The sequence below is a fragment of the Pithys albifrons genome, chromosome 11 (genome assembly GCF_047495875.1).
Source record: "Pithys albifrons albifrons isolate INPA30051 chromosome 11, PitAlb_v1, whole genome shotgun sequence".
In the NCBI taxonomy this organism is placed as follows: Eukaryota; Metazoa; Chordata; class Aves; order Passeriformes; family Thamnophilidae; genus Pithys; species Pithys albifrons.
The window spans coordinates 14,190,280-14,210,601 of NC_092468.1; the positions used below are offsets into that span (position 1 = coordinate 14,190,280).

A 20,322-nucleotide genomic window follows, 5' to 3' on the forward strand; every position below is an offset into this window, starting at 1 on the left:
CTAATACTGTTAAGCTTGGATAGAGGAGCATACCCCAAATACTTTGATAAACATCTTAAAACTCTAATGGAACTAGATGATCTAGAGAGTATCATTTGGCAAGCAAGAAAGGGAATCAGTCTCAGCATGAATTTAAAACTTACTTGAATGCATTTTTCAGGTCTTTCGGATGTCTTCTATGGTGTTTAATTGAACTACATATATCTCTTGGAAAAGGTTTGGCTTATCATTAGATTGGGTGGGTAGTGGGGAATAGATGATTTTGGTAAAGTCATTGACAATGCTAAATGTTTTTCTTTACCCAGTTTTGTCAAAGCACTTAACATTTGCTTAAAAAAATAAGTTTGATTTATCTGTCTAGAGAAATGGTTATTCATACTAATATGTATGAGATTTGGGGTTAAATAATACAGATATTCTATTAAAAGCAATTGCACAGGCTAATAAAGTTGTGGGATTCTGCTTTACAAAGATCATCTTAAGAAAATTACTATAAAATAAATGAATGCAAGCTATAATCCAAGGTACAGTAGAATTGGATAGAAGAACTTGGACTATGTTGACTATATTGCTACTTAAACCAACTTTTCTGCCAAATTACTTCATCCTAGTTAGCTGCTTCTTTCTCTGGTGTCTTCTCCTTACCTTCTGTTAGTTTATTTTAGCAGGAAATGTTCTGATTTTATTTCTCATTGAATTAATTTAGATCTTTCTAGAGGCTTTTATTAGTCTTTTTTTCAAAGGAATATTTCTGTTCCCTTGAACACATCAGCTCTTTAATGATATTCATCTCAACTTGTTTTGTTTCTTAAATAAAAAATTTCATATGCCCAGCCTGACATGCATGTACAAGTAGGTGACCCCAGACAGCAACAGAAATGAACTGAGCTGCTAAAGATGTATTACTTCTGCTCTGCAGGAAGGATAATACTTTTTTTGTAAAGTCTGATGCCATGATCTGTGGCTCTTAGAATTGTAATTGCTTCCAACACACTGAGTCTTACTGCTGTGCTGTCTGAAGTCATGTTTTTAATCTGAGTTAGCTCCTGTTGTAAACAGGATGAATTGAGCTCTGTGGACTTTGTTCAGGTTTTATATATGGACAAGTATGCTTTTCCTGCTATGGCTATATATAGAGAGAGGAGCAAAGTGATATAAAATCCCTGTGTTCTCCTGTCTGATTTGCAGGGACAGCTTTTAGGCAAGTAGGGAATTTCCCTCTCCAGTTGCTGGATAGATGCCACAGCACTTGTAGCTTCTTGCTCCTAAGATTCCTGATAGTACGAACTAAAGTAACTGTCACAAAATTGAAGGTAATAGAAAATGCAGTCCTTAAAAGAATTCTAAGAGCAGAATTTGGTTGTGTGCAAAGGCATGTAGTCCTAATCTTGTCATAAACCAGGAATCAGATGGGTCTGCTGGGACTGTACTCACAGTACTCTTCAAGTTAAGCCTTAACCATGACATGTTTGATGTTACAGCTGAAATATGCATAAAATACTGAGGAGCTAAATGTATTAATTTTTTTTCCTCCTGAAACTCAGTTCATGGATACGTGTGTATGTCATTGTGGCTCCAATTGTAATTGTAAAGAATTTAGAACTGATTTTGTTTCAGAGAACACAATTGTTCACTAAAGCTGTTTGTGTGTCCAGTGTGTTCTGAAGGACACCACATGAGGTTTTCATTTGCTGTTTTACCCTTACGCGTTGTATCCTTTGTGGCTGCAGAACCTCCTGCAAAACCATTAAGAAAATCAAAAGTAGTTCTGATTGTTTTGTTGTTGTTGTTGACTACTATGTTGAATTACAAAGGATTCATGGGTAAATACTCAAGTGCATATGGACATGCCAAACTTCTCTGAACAGGCCCATGGTTTTTATTTTGCAGGAGCAAATTCAGATCCTGGAGGCTTCATGCCTTGTTCCTCTTCTGATGAGCTCGTCCACTTTAAGACTGATGCAGTAGATGCTTTGTTTTGGTAGAATCTTGTATGCCACACATCGGGGTGGAGGGCTCAGACTGCATAGCTGTCAAGGAGCTGTCACTATTGACAGAAGACCTGACATTGATGTTGAGGTTGTAGTCACAGACTTTTCTAAGATAGAAAATGTTTCAGGCCTACAAAATTTGGCACAGGTGTTGGTTTCTTTACATGTTTAAGCAAAGGTTCAAGGAGAATCTTGGGAGATCTATTGGTTGTTTGACTGTAAGACCCTTAGAAGGGTTGTCATCTAGTTTAGGTGTCAAAATGTGGTCAAGAGGTGGATTTCTCCAAAAGATGAACCTCTGCACTGCAGGTTTTTTCTGAATCTTTCATTCTGGCAATCAATGGAGCTTACAGAGACTTACCATTTCAGTATGTAATGTTGGACTCCATGAATAACTTCATTTTCTTTTTGCAAGGACTGAATTAATAAGACAATAAATATACCCACTAGTTCTGCACTGTGAGGGACAAAATGCAGTACAACAAACTGCCAGGCCAGACCATGTGAGGCTTTACTGCTGCCGCAGAAGAAGGGTTTGTTTGCATCAGCTGCATGTCCTTGCCATAAGAGAGAGGCACTTCATATGATGTGCACGTACAGTTTTGAAGCACCTTAATTACAGTATTGCAAAACATCTGTTACTGGATATTGAGAAACAGTCTTAATGAAATTAGTAGCTTAAGGGGTTTATTGAGGTTTTTAATGTATTTTAAGAGCTTTGTTCTTGTTTATACTTTTAATAACTTACTCCTTTTTATTTCTAGGCTTTAGTACTGCTAAAGGACAGCTTGTTCGTTCCATACTGTATCCAAAGCCAACTGATTTTAAGCTCTACAGAGATGCCTATTTGTTTCTCCTGTCTCTGGTGGTGGTGGCAGGCATTGGGTTTCTTTACACAGTTGTCAATAGCATCATAAAGGAGGTATGTTTTAACTTCTCAGCCAGAACTGCCTTATTTTAGAAAAGGGTTGAGCATGACTTCCAACACACTTCAGATTTCTTTGCTTTATTTTTTATCAATGGAATGAGAAAGGTAAGGTTGCTGAGAACAAAATTCAGCACAAAAGCGACTTTGTATGTATTACTGGGAAATTTGAGTTTACCTCAATTCCTGCTGACCCAATTACTAGATATTTATCTTTGTTCTGTGTAAGATTGCTATCTGACTGATATCCAGTTGGAAGAAATAGGATACAGCTCATTTAAAGCATGCAAAAAATCCTTATCAAGAAATTGATAACTGATAAGTCTAAGTTTTTTCTGTTTTCATTTGTTGGGGTTTTCCCCTTTCAAGTTTTGCATTATTCAGTAACTTTCAAAGGAATGTATTTTCAGGGAGAAAAGTGAAAATTTGGAATTACAGGTTGTGGATAATTTAGGACTGTATTATTGTGGTTGCTGGTGGTGGGTGAAGATGGTGCTAAATTTCTGGGCAATCCAGAACATGCTGTACTGGGGAAAGCAACGTGTGGGTTTTGCTCTTGGTAAAACTTCAGTGGGATAGTGAATCTTTTAAGCAGCGAGTTCTTGTTCATTGACTCAGACCTCTATTGCAGGTTCCAGCTCATACCATCATCATCGAGTCTCTTGACATTATCACGATCACGGTGCCTCCAGCACTCCCTGCTGCCATGACTGCTGGCATTGTTTATGCACAAAGAAGGTTGAAGAAAATTGGCATCTTCTGCATCAGCCCACAAAGGATAAATATTTGTGGCCAGCTGAACCTTGTGTGTTTTGATAAGGTTAGGTAAACTTTGGAACTTTGCCACCTGGAGGGGCATTGTCTTATGGATGGGAATTTATGTAGGCAAAAAAGGAAAATTCATTACTTTTCATATAAATTAGATAATTTTTTATCTCTTAGTTTCCAGGTATTCAGTGTTTACCATCTGCTAACACTTCTAATTTATTTTTCTCTAAAAAGTTGTTACAATAGAGCTGCTTTCTTATCACAAGACTTCACGTCCCAGTTTATTGCTGCCACCTCAGAAATGTGAGAGCTAAGGCTTATTAAGAGCTTTATTTAGTACACAAGCTCCTGAAAAATTGAAGTGTGAAGTCAGACTTGTTTCTTTTTTTCATTCATTTCAATGAAAAGCCGAGCCAGCATATTTTGTTATTATTCCTTAACAAGAACATGAGTGAAAGACAGTAATGCTTCTAGCCAGAATTCTTTGCTTTTGGCTATTTTCTAGATAAAATTTATTTTCCTCCTTAGATTTTATTTCAAATAATAATAAGTACCCATGCTAAATTTATTATTTCCATTGTCCCCAGTCCCTGAATATTGACATGTTGAGCTATCATCTTGGATTTTAAGGGTCTGTTTCATTTGTCCTGTCTCCAGTAAGGGGAGTGCCTTCAATGTTTTTTAAAGTTATTTATCAGATTTGGAACTTAGTTACTACCAAAAAGTAAGAGAGATACTGTGTTTCTGTCATGTAGTCTTGATTTGTAAGTTAATATGAAAGAAAATGTATTTTTCAGGTGTAATTTGCTTAAATATCTGTTAATTTTTGCTTTACCTGAGGATAATTTGTTTCTGAAGGCTTTTTCTTCTTTCCATGCCCATTGGTGTATTTTGCAGACTGGCACACTCACTGAGGATGGCTTGGATCTTTGGGGAATTCAGCGAGTGGAAAATGCTTGGTAAGGATGAGCTGAGAGCTGTGATAGCAGATGTGAACATCAGTTGTGCTGTAAAAGCTTCATCAGAATAGAATAGAATATTCAGTATGAGCTCTTATATATTTGTGTGTCTGTAATGAGCTGCAGGAATCCCACTGAAACTATGGTTTAGGTGTAATTCAAGTTAAAACTGCCTTATAAGCTGAGGTGGAATTTTGTTAAGTGTGAGACTTCATTAGGTTTATACTGCAAAACTGTTGCAGTTCAGCTGCTTCATATCTCCTCAGTCCTGTCTAGATGATGACTTTTTGGCTGCTAAAATGAATAAGCTTAGCTAATTGACTCAAGTACAAAGTGGTAACAGACATTTTTATGAGTGATCAAACTGAACAGTGAATGAACTCTGTGTTCAAAGGAGGAAGAAGTTGTGATGGTTTGTGAGGATTCCAGCACAGAGCCTTAATTTGTTTTCTGTGATGTGTGAAAATACAAGCAAAGGGACTTGTGCAGTCAATTTTCTTCTCTTAATCTAAACAAACCTTTTGAATTGGCTCATAATAAATAATTATAGTGCTAAGTATGTTATTACTTCATTGTTTCAGTTTCCTTCTGCCGGAAGACAGGGCTTGCAGTGAGAGCTTGCAGAAGTCCGAGTTTGTTGCTTGCATGGCAACTTGTCATTCTCTTACAAAAATTGAAGGGGTCCTTTCTGGGGATCCGCTTGATTTGAAGATGTTTGAAGCAATAGGATGGGTAAGTGCCATTTTTCTTTCTGAAAATTGCATTGCAAGAAAATCAAAGTTAATATATAAATTAGTTCATTTTTTTCAATAGATTTTAGAAGAAGCAACGGAAGAGGAAACAGCCCTTCATAATCGAATCATGCCGACAGTGGTTCGACCTTCAAAGCAGCTTTCCCCAGAATCCAAGCAAGCAACAGATCAAGAAATGGTATAAAAATTCAAAACAATTGGTTTGAATTAAAGTTAAGCAAATACATTTTGCTGTATGCTGTGGTTCTGGCTGATAAAATTGAAGTGGGATCAGAACTGTGTGGGTGTTGGCAAAGACAGAAGAAACATGTTTAAACCGTTGTTGAAGGTAGTGGTTCAGTATATACCACTTTCAAGGTGAGCAAACTAAGTGTCAGCATTACTGCCTTACAAATTGCTTATAAAGGACGATAATGCTTTTTGAGCTTGCACTTTTTAATATTAGTATTATTACCAAATTCATAGTGTACTAATAAAGTGCCCTTAGGTGTGCTCACCTTGCAGTTTCAGTTAAAACGATTGTTTGTTAATGTCACTGCATGATGTGGAATCCTTGACACTGTTGTACCTTAGAGATCTATAAAGTACTGAGTTAAAAACAAAATGTACTTGGCAGATTTAAAAGTTTGTTCTACCTGTATTTTGAAGTGGCTTTGAATAGTTCAGAAAGGGAAATTCAAGCATGTGACTGTATGTCCAGATTTTCACAGGGCAGAGTGGTGGGAAGGTATAGCAAGTAAGCCTATCTGTATGAGTTATATTATGTAGTAGATAGAAGTGTCTTTCTTTTGTTCAGAACTCAGTGTACATGCACAGCAGTAATTACTGTGCAGTAGTTGACATGTGAATGTTCTTGCTCCTCACAACGTGAAATTTTGGGGATAATCTTGGCCTCATCCTGAAACACTGTAGTACTTGAGTCATTTACAGAGGCTAAACACAGGTTGGACTGTTGAAAGATCTTGCAACTTCTAATCAAGAAATCAAGCTCTAAAGTTTTACTATGTCTCACTTAAAGTAAAGAATAATAAACAGATGCAGTATATTTATATTCAGCTTTTATGGCATCCATTGAAAATACAAGATGACTTGATATCAAGAATACTGTGCAGATTCTTTTACTGATTTATGTTGAAATAGTTTGTAGCTGAAGAAATACTTAAAAACTAATATTTACAGTGAATGTATTTTTTCTTTTTTTTAGGAATTGTTTGAGCTTTCGGTAAGTATCCTTTTTCAATTAAGCATGCACCTATTTTTGTTAGAATGTGTGTGGATGTAACTCTTTTCCTTCCTTCCTGTATGACCCAGACTGGTTATGAAATTGGAATTGTGCGCCAGTTCCCATTTTCCTCAGTTTTGCAGCGAATGTGTGTAATAGCAAGAGTTCTAGGGGAGAAGAGGATGGATGCTTACATGAAAGGTGCCCCAGAAGTGATTGCCAGCTTGTGTAAGCAGGAAACAGGTAAAGGAACAAACTGTTTTTAGTTCTTTAGTAGCTGTAATATGAATATTTTACTAACTCTAAACTTGCTCTTTTTTTAAGTTCCTGTTGACTTTGAGCGTGTCCTGGAAGAATACACTAAGCAGGGCTTCCGAGTTATTGCTCTTGCTCATAGAAAATTGGAGTCTAAGCTTACATGGCACAAAGTCCAGACTATTAATAGGTAAGAGTGAAAAGCTGCATGCTTTGGATTAACATGCAATGTGTATTTTTGTTTAAATCAACTACTCTTCTTCAGTTTTCAACTGTCTTGACGTACATAGTTCTCTGTGTTCTTTATTTGTGCCCTGGACAATACATAGAAATTTAAGATAAAGAAGTGTTTTCTGCAATGAAGTGAATTCAGAAGATCAACTTTAAGTTGGAAATGAACTGTATGGTGTGTAATTTACCCTGTCATGGCTGAAAATCTCCTCTGATCTCTTCGTTACTTGCACAGACTTATACCCTCCTTGTCTGTTAATGACATGTAGTGGAAACCCTCCTGTGCATGTTTGATGCAGTTTCTTTGCCTCCTAAAGTCAGCATGTTCTCACTGCAGAGCTTTTCAGAAAGATTTGGAAGGTAGAAAGGTTTCTTCCTTCAAAGGGTAGTACTTCCTGTTAATTATTTTTCAGGTGTTCCTAGTTTTGTGGATAATACTATCATTCCACAGTGTGTGAAAGTGTAGCATAGCTATGACAATGCCAGCTTTGACTCTGTTCCTTTGTCTCAGCTCTGTGTACAAGATGAACGTTGTGCAAAGCACACGCACACAAAGCAGGGAAATGGATTTTAAGAGTTTCAGGTGTGAAAACTTATAGCAGCAGCAGAATACCCAGGACCTGTAAATACACTGACTTTTTCATGTAAACCAAGGTTAATTAGTCGCTTTACTTAATTAGCTAGCATCTATTAATCTTAGTAGTTTCAGTAACATGATTTGGTATTTTTTATCTTAAGGTTCAGCTAATTCAGAAAAGAGAAAAGTGAACTCTAAACATATCTTAAAATTTGGCTGTCAATGCAGTTAGCTTCAGAGCATGTTTTCTATCAATAGCCTTTTTGAGACTAATTTCCTTTAGAAAGAGTTCTTGTGGAAGAAACTAAAAAATATGCTTGAGAGGAAATGTTTTCTCATACTGGTTTTCAATTAAAACAAGGGGAATAAGTATAAATGATTGTGATGATATCTGTCAGATCACTTTTTATAAGGCCAGTTAGTCACTTGATGGTTGACAATGCACATTTCCCTTTGACAAACAGAAAATCAGGCTTTTAAAGCACTATCTAATAATTGTAATTTTTCTAATGTTTTCTTCCTTGCCTCCTTTTCATTAGAGATGCTATTGAAAACAACATGGATTTTATGGGGTTAATTATAATGCAAAACAAGTTAAAGCAAGAAACCCCTGCTGTACTTGAAGATTTGCATAAAGCCAACATTCGCACTGTCATGGTTACAGGTTAGCATGTAAATATTCGTACTCAAAAGAGAAAAAACATCCCTTTTTAGTCTTGTTAATTATAGTGTATTAAGTCAAATTTTAGTGTCAGTGGGCTGGGATTTTACACTGTGTTTAGAGAAAGAGGGAAGTTTAGAAACTTGTGCAAGCTGCTTTGGTAAGTCAAGAGATCAGAAAACAGAAGAGGCTTTAATTCTACTTTGTAGCTTCCTCTCCCTAGCACCATGCACAAGCTACTTTACAGGGAATTGAAGCATGAAAACCCTTAGAGGTCTTCCACACCAGACTAAGTGAAAGTCCTGGTCTAATTTTCTGACTGACCCTCCTTTGAGCAGGGAGTCAGACTAGATGTCCTGACAGTCCATACCATTTTGATTTATATTATGAAAAGTCACTTTATATTAGATTTTTTGGGAAGAATGACTTATGTCCCCATAAGTGTGCTAAGTATATTTGTTCAAGTGTTTTCCATGCATGTATTTGCTTTTTAAATCACAGGTATTGCAACTTCGGAATATTTTGCTAGGCTAGCAATACAACTCTGTGTTTGCATGTTCTGTGACTGTGTTTAAAAAGCAGTATTTTAAATGGCCAGTTGTTTTCTGCCTGATTTTCCACCTATACTAAGATTTGATTGATAGGAAATCGTTACAGCTCAAAGCAGCACACAGAGTTTCTAGGGGAGGGGTTTACTGGGCTAGGCTTGGAATGTTGTCTGTAGGCTTGGTGTGTCCAGAGGTTGTCCCTGGTACGTTGGGCAGTCCTGCTCCTGGTTCTAAACTGGCTTTGTTAGCTTTTCTCTTACATTGAATATCGAGTATGATACTGATTCTTTTCTAACTGAAACCCTTGTGAATGCAATTGTTTAACAGGGGATAACATGTTAACTGCTATCTCTGTGGCCAGAGACTGTGGAATGATTCTACCTCAGGATAAGGTCATTATTGCTGAAGCACTACCTCCAAAGGATGGGCAGGCTGCCAGGATCAACTGGCATTATGCAGATACCCTCGCAAAATGCACTAGTTCATCACCAGCCATAAACTCAGAGGTAACATGACCATTATTATGCCTTTAGAGTGTAAGCAGTTAGTTTTACTGTTGAGTTTCTTTTTGTTCTTCCATTAAATAGTAAATCTGCTGCTAAGTGTCAAATCAGAATTGATGTACTAGTTAACTTTCAGATCTTCATATACCATAGAGTAGTGAAGCAGCTGGGGGAGGTAGTTTTTCAACTGTGATATGACATTTAACATTTTAGTTGTGCAGGATACACGGTTTTTTACCCAGCATTTCAGTCTGTTAAGACTGCTCTAGCTGCTTTGCAGTTGAAACATTGAACCACATTTTGTTACTATTAAGTAAGTGTTTTCATTGTATGAGGTTTTCTTTCGAGTAACATGCTTAGAAACTTTGATTCATGTGGAGGAACACTCCTGAGTATTAGTTTGAAATAACAAGATATCTGTGTAAATGCATTACAGCTAGAGTATTAAACTACTTTTTATAGGATATTCCAGTTAAATTGGTCCATGAAAGCCTTGAGGATCTCCAGATGACAAAATACCATTTTGCAATGAATGGGAAGTCATTTGCAGTAATTTTGGAACATTTTCAGGACCTCGTACCCAAGGTGAGCGTTTTGCTTGAGTGTGGGCGCTTTTAATGGTGAACAGACTTTGCCCTGTGAGCATCAAGAAATCTTCTGTCTTCCAGCTTGTGTTACACGGCACTGTGTTTGCCCGCATGGCGCCCGATCAGAAAACTCAGTTGGTGGAAGCTTTACAAAATGTAGAGTAAGTATTTGCTTAAGCATACAAAGTCGAGGGTTGACAGTGTTTGGTGTGATAGGAGACAGAAATTGTGCATGCTGCTGGCTGTTCTGCCAAAAGGAAAAGGCTGGGCTAATAGAACTTCTTGTGTTGGTGTATCAGCCTATTAGCTAAGCAGGAATGAGAGTAGTGCCACCTGCTGGCTGGTTGGGAAAGTTTCAGACTTTTCATGAAGTTAAATGAGGAATGCATGCATAGACTAACCTATTTTATAAATGCTGTTGCTTGGTTTAATGAACAAACCCATCAAATGTATTATGTGTATTATATCAGGATGACTTCTGTTCACATTGATCAGTGTATGACTGTGTTGATGCTGGGCCTTGGCAGTTCTGCAAAATACTACTGAAGTGCATTTCCCTAAAGCAAAGATGCTTTAGACCACCTTGGGATGATAGAGAGCTAATTAAGCCATTATTGGTTTGACTGACCTACCATAGTAATGTTACTTTTCTGTTTCTTTATATTTGTAATGGCAACAGTAATTGCTTTCAGCACTAATGATCACCTATTGTTATGCAAAGCCTGAATAACTCAAAATAACCAGAAGTATTTAATGAAATAAGCTTAATGCACTGTGGTTAGGGAATGCTGACGTCTGTTTGGTTTTTATAGTTACTATGTGGGCATGTGTGGAGATGGAGCAAATGACTGTGGCGTAAGTATATTTTTATTTTCCATACAGAAATGTTCAGTTAAATCATTCAGCTGGAAGCAAGTTTTAAAATGGTCTCTGTTTCAATGTTAACTGGCAGGCGCTAAAGAGGGCACATGGTGGTATATCTCTGTCTGAGCTTGAGGCTTCTGTGGCATCACCATTCACTTCCAGGACACCCAGTATTTCCTGTGTGCCAAAGCTGATCAGGTAATACCACTTACTATGAACTTAAATATGTCTGTGTAATTCACATACCCTGGATTAGCATATGTTTGGTGTTGTAGAAGCCAGTTTGAATTAATTAAAGAACAAGCCACACGTTTTTAATGGTTCTATTTCTTTACTGAAAGTAGTATTCTGAGCAAAGACTTGCCATAGCATGGTTTAAAAGTTTGTTATGAACTCCTATGTCTATGTAAAGTTAATTTTTCAGTGAATGAGGAAACTTCTACACATTAGTCTTTAATTTTATGTCTTATTGAGTTTGTTCATTTCCATACAGACAGTGTGCAATTGCAGCAATAAAATTTTCAGGTAATTTCTCAACACCACACAAAATAGAAGACAGATATTCTAAATAGGGTTTGACCAATTTTTGTTTCTGAAATTGGAAGTTGTATAATGATTTTAGATAAAGGTCAGCTAAAAAATGTAGACGTCTGTGTGCAACTAATGAAGTAATGCATTATCAGAAACATTTCTGAAGACAGCAACTTTGGCTGGCTGCATGTTCATTCAATCCATGTAGTAAACTAATGCTTTATAAATGCTATTGCAAACAAACCTTAATTTTAAAACATTTGTTGGAAAAACACATGAAGTCCAAAGAAGACTGAAGTAAGGTGGTGGCTCAGTTCAGAAGACACGCTCACAATTTCAATGTTGATGGAAATACTCTGTTCTGACTTCTATTTCTCTGTATTTCTGCAGCCTAATGTTCCTCAAAGAGTTTGCTGGTGTGTTTAATTGCAGCTAATATCTTGCTGGATAGAACTTACCTGCTTGCACAGAAAGCTTTGTAGTTACGTGATTGCATCTGTTTTGACAGGGAAGGCCGTGCTGCTTTAATAACTTCCTTCTGTGTATTTAAATTCATGGCATTATACAGCATTATCCAGTACATCAGTGTTACTCTGCTATATTCTGTAAGTATTCTCTAAGTGCTTAGGCAGTGTCAGCATAATTCAGGGATTTGAAATTGAAAGATACTTAATACAAATTGTTGCAAGCCTCTTGAGAAGAGGACATGCATTCTAAAACTATCTTTTGACTAAAAGTATTGTTAATATTTTGGTGGGGGTTTTTATATTAACTGTACAAAGGACATGGTAGTATATATTTAAAAAAGAAATTGCAAGTATTGAATTAGGAGAGGGGCAGAAAAGCAAAATGGCGTATTTCTTGTTAATATGATTGGATTCAGAATATGGCATGTGGTAGAAATCCTATATTTTATTTTGTATTCTCAGTAAGTTAAAGGTACAGAGTATTAAAGAACCTTTGAGGTGGAAATTTTGATAGCTGCATGACTGCATAGTAATGCTATGGTGTTTAGAGAACTGTGAGCCTAAGTTACTTCATCAGGATGTATGATTCACTAATATGTTTGATTGCAAACAAATTGCAATTACATGTAACTTGTGCATCTTGAAAAGGAAATGGTTTCATATCCTAATACTTCAGGAATTGTTCTGTGAATTGTAGAATACTTGAGGCTCCTGCAGGTAAAGAAAGCCAGTCTGTCAAGAGACTATCTTGTTTATAGAGTAAAATTTAAAGAATTAAGGCCATAAGAGTGTCACTGTAGATTTTTCTTGATGTGAAGCAATTATCAATATTTCAATTGTGTTTTCTCTCTAGATCCTGAGCAATTTGGGAGATTTCCAGTTTCTCTTCATTGATTTGGCAATCATTTTGGTGGTTGTCTTCACTAGTAAGTATTGTGCTGAGTTACCATTGCTGACTTCTCTGAACCAATTTTCACTGAGTCAGATTTAGTTTAATACCTAATTACATATTGTTTGGAGTAAGCACTGTAACGCACAGGGAATATGTTTTGATTACTACAGTATATGCATTTAAAAAAAATCCAAACCACCACTATACTGAATTAGATGCACCTGAAATTTTTGAAATGTCCTCATAGAAGAAGCAGGTTGTGGGCATGATCTTAAAGAAGTAGTTCTTCACAGTAGAGGAAGTCATAAATCTTACTGATATGATGAAGCTGTGTTTGGAATCAAACTAGGAGTTGTTCCAATATCATCTTTCTCAAATGTTTGATTTCTTTCCTTTTCTAGTTGAACTTCTGTCCATGAAATGTTTTACTCAAAGTATTATGTAGGAAAGCATTTGATTCCCTGTATGAGCCAAGAGCCCAGCACTCAGTTCACTGGCTAACAGTAGAAATCCATTTTCAAGTCTCATAGAAACCTTTTCTTTGACGCAATGGCAATGCAAAAATCAGGAGGCAAAGCTGTCCTTGTACCAGACAAAGGGAATTTGGCCAGACACTACTAATTCCTGATGTCTTAAGGCTGCTATTGTCCCCTGCTATGCTGTGCTGCTGGGGAACCAGCCTGTAGAAGGCACTGTGGCATCACTCTAGGGCTGTATAATCTTTTCAAGGTGGTTTCACATTTGCAGTTCTGGACTAATTTTTCTAGTGATGTCATGAGCAAGCCATTCTAATTCCACAGAATGTGAACAGGCTAACTCTTGAAAACCATAATGATGTAATGTGTCATTTGTTTTTCATTCTCTTTGCAGTGAGTCTGAACCCTGCTTGGACAGAGCTTGTTGCGCGAAGGCCTCCGTCAGGTCTTATCTCAGGTCCACTTCTGTGTTCCGTTTTGTCTCAGATCATCATCTGCCTTGCTTTCCAAACCGTTGGGTTCTTTTGGGTCAAACAGCAGTCCTGGTATGAACCTTGGACAGCAGACTCTGAGTAAGTGTTTCAGTATGCAGTGTTTCAGGATACAGTAGTGGTTGGAAAGCTGTAAGCAATAGTTGCTCTCCCTCCACCCACTGTGGAGACTTTGTAAATAAAACTTCTGTGTGGCGGCTGTTAGTCTGCTGGTTTTGATTCTTTTGTGAAATCATACTAATACATAGGAATTGCCCAGTGGCTGAAAAGCAGAACTGGGCCAGAGCCAGACAGCAGGGTCTAAAGGCTGCTCAACTTTGTGACAGTTGAGACAGAAATTTGAAGTTAATCTATGTTCACTCTTTTATATTATAAAACTTTATTTTCTTGCTAGAGTTGCAGTAAATCAAATTTGTGTTTTTGAAAACAAAGAATTGTTTTAATCTTCTTTTTTAGATTGCAATATTTTCTTACTTGTCTTCAAAATCTATCTATAGTGATAGTTCTAAACAGTTCATGTAACAAATTTACAAACTGGCAGCATAAAAGAACTCGAAGCTCTGAATTCACAGAAATTGCTACCTCCCTGCCACAGTTTTGAGTCTTACTACCTGTACCATGTTCTCAAGGATAAGCTCTTTTACTACTATTGCAATTTGTCCTGTCATTACTTTTGTAAATAAGGAGGCCTTATTTTCATCCTGTCCATAACTCAGGATCTAATGGTTTGGTTTTTTTTTTATATTGTAGTGCATGTAATGTACGGGACATCATGAACAACAGCTCTGCACACCATGAAAATGAGACTCTTCATGATGAACATTACATTAAAAATTACGAAAACACAACTTTGTTTTTTATATCCAGCTTTCAGTACCTCATAGTGGCAATTGTCTTTTCTAAAGGAAAGCCCTTTAGACAACCATGCTACAAAAATTGTAAGTCCTTTCTAAATATATACAGTTCCAAATGAAACTCTCAAGTAACTGTGCACACATTTACAATTCTGTTGTGCCACTTCAACAGTAGAGTTGCTGGGAGAACATAATGCAATTATCCTCTGGTCAACAGAGCTAGAAATAGGGAAATACTAAACTGTGTGGAGGAATTTGTGTTTAACACTTGCTTTGTTTGTAGAAATATACGTGTATTTATGTTTCAGCTCCACTAGTGAGCCAGTGAGTGGGTCAGGCCTTCTGTCTCTTTATGGCTATCAGCACAACTACTGAATTGCCAAAATATGCCTGGGTTTAGAGGGAGAAAAAAGGTTATTTCCAGGAAGTAACAAACCCATGATAAAGGGAAAAACTGTCTAGAACTCTGATTGTGAGATGGTCTAATTAAAATATTTCTTTCTTCTTTTACAGTTCTGTTTGTTATATCTGTGATAGTTCTTTATGCCTTCATATTTTTCATCATGTTGCATCCTGTAGAAGCTATTAACACATTTCTGGAGGTAAGAGTCAGCAGATAATCAGGCGTGTCTGCTCCTGGGATAACCAATTGCCTCTGGGGCAAGTGTGACCCCTTTAGAGCTCTAATTTCACATCACTAGGTGGGGAAGGGAGAATTTTTAACTCTGAGCCCTTTGTGAATGTGTGTTTACTTGACGTGTGATTTACTAACCTCTGGCAACTTCTTTTCACAGCTTGTGTGTGTGCCAGAAGAGTGGCGCATGAAAATTCTCGGCATTGTTATCATCAATGCAATTGTATCTGTGCTGGTGGAGGTAAGAAATTCAAATGGAGAAAATGCTTCTCTGTTAAATGTTTCTTGTTTTCAGGGGACATGTTTGTGTTTTCTTTAGGAGGTCTCTCTTCACAGTATGCCAGTGTAAGTGGCTGCTGTTTTCTTGTTAAGTGTGTATTTCCAGAAGTGACCTTGTAGGCTAGTTTTAAGGTCAAGGTTTTCTGTCTTAAAAGCATAATTTTAAAACTCTTTTTTGCTTTTTAAAAAAATGGAGGAAGGGAGTTGAAAGACTTAAGTGTTCAACTAAAAATAGAAAAATGTTCCACATTTATTTGCAGTTACTTCAGAATAATAGCATATTAAAGAATTACATGAAATTCTTAGGAGAGCCCACCCTCATTCACTTATATCATATACATAGCTTATTATTCATAATAATGCAGATCTGTGTAACTTGTTCATCTCATATGATCAAAATCCAGAAGTAGAGATGTTCATGCAGATCTGCTTTTTCCATCCCTGAGCTTGTCCAAAGCCAGTAATTCTGGTTGTTGACCTCTTCTTCAGTAATTCCGGAGTTAATATGTGCAGAAACATGCCCTACCCTTCATCCAGGACCCCATTGTTGTTTCCAAGAATCAAAGTTTGACGGATAAATCTTCCAGAAGAAGTCCGGGCTCAGTCAGTCCTTTATTCCTGCATTTAATTCTCCCTGTTACACTGATGTGTCGTTTCCAGCCCGAATATGTTTGGGTTTTGGTTGCAATCATGAGTCACTTTTTTCTCTCCAAGATGGAAAAGTCTTCCAACATTATGTAGTGTTTGCACACTACAATTACCTGTTTTTATTGTATAACATTTTCTGCAGTTTCTAGTCATCATTTCCATTACTGTGTGAGGGATTGCTATCAACGTAATGAGCATAATGTTTGCTTGGATCCTACCATTTTGGCCTTTGAAGAGTACTACAGCATTAATATTCTTTCCAGTTGACACATTTTTTCCCTTTTCTTTGTTAAGGTAAATCAAGCACAGGATCCTTTGGATACTTGGCACAAAATTATCAAGGTGTTTAAAATGTTGTTCCAATTAGAATTTGCAATATATGCTATGATGTTGCTGCCTATTGGAACATGTTTCTCAGTGTTTTCATGTTACAGGTGGCAACTTGTCTTTTCCAAAACATGGCAGTAGATATTAATTTTCTTGGCCGTCTTCTTGTTAACAAGTTTATCCACTCCTAAAGCTCCCGTGTCTTTCTTACATTATCCTATAGCAACTCTAACCCTGCTCATGATGTTTTCCTTTATGCCTTTTAGTTCTTCCATTTTTTTTTAGTAGCAAACTCTCAATAGTTTTCTCTTTGGCCTCCTTTTTATTTGTGAAAAGTTAAATTTTATGTATATTGCTGTCCTTACCACTGAAACAAAATAGTTATTCTGAAGCTGCAGAAGCATGGCTTCTTTTGTCTTCTGCTGAATTTAGAGTAAGCCTTGTAGATGGAAATTTTTTTTCTTATTCAGTTTCAATTTTCAGTCCAGTGATAACTGCTACCGAGAAATAAACTTACCTTCTGCTGAAAAGTTCCTTTGTTCTCTAAGTGATTTCTAGTTGTAACAGAACCTGGTGTTGTTTCTGTTCTGGAAGTGTAAGGGCTCCAGTAGAGAGTCTGTGAAGTGTGTCATTCCACGTATCAGAGTGTGCCTTTTGAGGACAAACCATTCCTTCTTGTTAGGGTTCCACTCCTTCTCCTAGTTGGTTGCCACATCAATCTTGTAAACTTGTGAATTTCTACTAAGCATCACCTAAGCAATATAATTATTGCAGTGTGTTTGTTTTCACACAGTATTTCAAACCTCTTCCCACTTTTTCCTGAGCAGATCTGGGTTAGCATCTTTGAACACTTTAATAACTTAATTCATTACCAAAACTTTTGGGGTGATTTGTCACATTCCTTTCTTAAATTGACTTGCCTATTTATCTTGTTGTCCATACTTTAGTAATAAAATAGAAGTACCTAGAGTTTCCTTGACATGAAGTGTTTTGGCTGTTATGCTTTGTCTTAAAACGTGTTTCTTCCACTTCGTTGTTAGTTGAGTGTTTTGTTTAGGCAGATGCGTTGTCATTCTATACAGCAGGTGTCCAATCGAAGAGTTGTCTAGTGGTCCTCTAATCCCAAACCTTGTTTTGTGATAGACACTTCACCTTCCCTATCTTCAACCCTCCTCTTGAACTGCATTTGCCCAACTCCAGCAGTACTACTCTAGGCTCCCTGAAGCTTTTTCATGTGATGCCAACTCATTGGGTCCTTTATATTGTGTAGAAGTCATAGGTTATTTTGTTCCTTCACTTCCAGTAATGCTCAATGTCTTTCTCTTCCTGTGTGCCTGGCTGGATTTTCTGCTCCCTACACTTTTCACTACAGCCTTACCTGGGCTCCAGAGGTCATATTGAGTCTCTGAGAGAGGCCACTGGTGGCATCTCCTTCCATCTTTTAACAAGTTACTCCGTATATGTATCACCTAGAGTTTGTTCTACTGAGACTAATCCCTTAGCAGTTGCTGCTTTAAGAGTCTCATAATTATGAGATACGTGAGGGATTGTAGCCATCTTCTTTGGTCACACTTGCCAGTTTGGCACTTGGTGTCACACTGTGAGCATATGTGATTTCCTCATTGCTTCTACAACAGGAATAGTTTCTGACTGTGGTTGTCCCAAACATGTTTTCTGAACTGCTTTGTAAAGTTCTTGCTCCTTCCATGTGGATACCAGACTAGATTCACAAAGCATGCAGATTCTTCCTACCAGATGATAGAAAATACTGCACAACAAAGGCAGATCCCAGCAGCTGTTTCTCCATACTCCTGATGCCTGGTGTAGACATGCTTAAACCAGACTGACTTCAAAAATTAACATCTAACAAGCTGAAGACTTGTTGGCAAATACTTTATAAAAGCACTATCAAATTCTGGTATATTACAAATCATAAGCACTATAAAATCTGTTATAAAAGTTGGGCTAATCAGCTCCCTGTTTTCAGTGGCAGAGGTTAGTCAGATATTAGTAATGGAATCTGTCCCGGGATCAGAGTTGTAGGCTCAAGGCCATGGAAGGTACATGTTCACACCTGTGTTGTCAAATTTATTCAAAGCTTTTGAGTCCACCCATGCAGCTGTAGGAGAATAACCAAATGTACTGAACATTCTGTTCAAGTTCTGCCTTCTTTTAAAATCTGGAATGATGCCTACTGAATTCCTTCATTCCTGCTGGTGGCTCAGCTTTGCCACCCCTCTGCAGCTTTTCTGGGAATGTTGCTGGTTTAAAACAGACTAGGAACAAAGCATAGCTCCAGCATGAAGTACACTGTAATGTTAAAGATGGGTCATGGGGATACTGCTTTAAATGCACGTCTGTGATGTTTCACAGGTTTTTTTAGAGTATTGAAACACATTAAGGGTGTGTATTTATGGGTTTTACTCATATCAATGGACGCAGTTTCGGTCATTGTTGCTGTTGATTTAAAGTCCTGTGTTCATATTCTGAAATCTCATGTGAGCACTTTAAGAATGAAAATGTTTATCACAGAAGTACCAACAAGTAGTGCAACTCTCCATTTTGCTTGGCACTGAATTAGTTATGCCTAACACTGTTTCATGTTTTATTTGTAATGTGCACACTAACAACGAATGATCATTAGTTTCTTTAATTCTTCCTGCTCGCTGTAATGTCTCACAGAATGTCCTCCTTGATATGATCCTTTGGAAGGTTGTGTTCAATCGAGACAAACAAGGAGAATATCGCCTCACCATACCCCAGCCGCCTCAGGTTGGAGACGAGTATTTTGCTGTCATCATTTGAGTGCATGTGCATTAATTCAGTTTTATCTCTTAATGATCTATAAGTGTCTGTTGCCGTATCTTAAGCTTAAGTCGGCTTAAATTAGATTTCTGTACCTAGAATATTAAAAGTAAAGGCTTCTGGTGTATATTTTTCTCCTTAATGACACTTAGTCTGTGTACAAGAACTGTGAAGCAAACCTAGAGGATTGTTTTTAACTTCTCTCACTTTATCTTCAGTTTGCCCATTAGCAAATTTTATTTGTGTTGTCACAAATTAGCGTGCTAGACCTGGGAACATCTTGATTTGTTTGAAGCAATTAAATTAGCTTGAAATTAATTTGATTTAGAGCTTTAGTTTATTGTCTGAGAGCAGTAATAGTTAGCATGTATAAATGAAACATAACAAGATGGCAAATTAAAGTACACTACTACTACTTCAAATGGTTTAGGAGACAAAGAATTTTCAGGTGACCATGAACTTTGCTCTGGTCTGCCTCTCTGCTATTAGTTCATGAAGAAAGTCTATGTGAATCCCATAAAAACAAGCTTTACTTTAAGCCTGCTGGCTTCTTACTTTTGTCTGATTGTACATTTATGCGTGCTGGAATTACAGTGATTTATTTCTCAGCACTAGATTTTATTAAATGTATTCACTTAAGATTTACATTTGACCTTTTGAGGATGCTGAAGAACAGATTGCTTTATGTTCACTTTAAAATGGAAACTCTGCTTAAGGTTTGCATTCACCAATTGATAGAAATGTAGCATGATGAAAACTATGGAATGTATCTCCATTAAAATGCCAGCCCTGGAATCTACAGGTACTCTCTGAGACATGAGAGGAATTCACTCTTGAGAATGAGGAATGGTGTTTCTCTTCCCCAGCTACCTAAGTTACATGCATTTAAGACTGGAAGAGGAAAAATAGGAAGGAAGACTTAAATTGAATGATTTGTGTCTGTCTTAATAACTATTAATACCTGCAATGTTTAAGTTTCACAGTATCAGCAAGTTAAATTCTGCTACTTTTGGCTGGCTGCCTGCCTTTTTGAGACTCTGAGAATTTGTTTTTCTAGGCCAGGCTTTTATTCTCT

At 37.1% G+C, this 20,322-nt stretch overlaps 1 protein-coding gene across 3 annotated transcripts in view; it reads left to right on the forward strand.

Annotated features, from left to right (window-relative positions):
• The window catches only part of ATP13A3 (ATPase 13A3), a 59,720-nt gene that overhangs the window by 34,562 nt on the left and 4,836 nt on the right, over positions 1 to 20,322 (forward strand). For 2 of the 3 annotated variants that reach the window (XM_071567093.1, XM_071567092.1), the window contains exons 13-33: positions 2,756 to 2,913; positions 3,548 to 3,736; positions 4,582 to 4,643; positions 5,225 to 5,375; positions 5,457 to 5,573; positions 6,600 to 6,617; positions 6,707 to 6,860; positions 6,942 to 7,062; positions 8,220 to 8,344; positions 9,217 to 9,395; positions 9,855 to 9,977; positions 10,061 to 10,140; positions 10,792 to 10,834; positions 10,932 to 11,041; positions 11,883 to 11,979; positions 12,695 to 12,767; positions 13,604 to 13,781; positions 14,451 to 14,638; positions 15,068 to 15,156; positions 15,349 to 15,429; positions 19,125 to 19,214. In XM_071567093.1, the coding sequence (XP_071423194.1) occupies positions 2,756 to 2,913; positions 3,548 to 3,736; positions 4,582 to 4,643; positions 5,225 to 5,375; positions 5,457 to 5,573; positions 6,600 to 6,617; positions 6,707 to 6,860; positions 6,942 to 7,062; positions 8,220 to 8,344; positions 9,217 to 9,395; positions 9,855 to 9,977; positions 10,061 to 10,140; positions 10,792 to 10,834; positions 10,932 to 11,041; positions 11,883 to 11,979; positions 12,695 to 12,767; positions 13,604 to 13,781; positions 14,451 to 14,638; positions 15,068 to 15,156; positions 15,349 to 15,429; positions 19,125 to 19,214 (2,426 nt within the window). The remainder of the gene's footprint in view (positions 1 to 2,755; positions 2,914 to 3,547; positions 3,737 to 4,581; positions 4,644 to 5,224; positions 5,376 to 5,456; positions 5,574 to 6,599; positions 6,618 to 6,706; positions 6,861 to 6,941; positions 7,063 to 8,219; positions 8,345 to 9,216; positions 9,396 to 9,854; positions 9,978 to 10,060; positions 10,141 to 10,791; positions 10,835 to 10,931; positions 11,042 to 11,882; positions 11,980 to 12,694; positions 12,768 to 13,603; positions 13,782 to 14,450; positions 14,639 to 15,067; positions 15,157 to 15,348; positions 15,430 to 19,124; positions 19,215 to 20,322) is intronic. The other variant, XM_071567094.1, reaches the window with a different exon arrangement.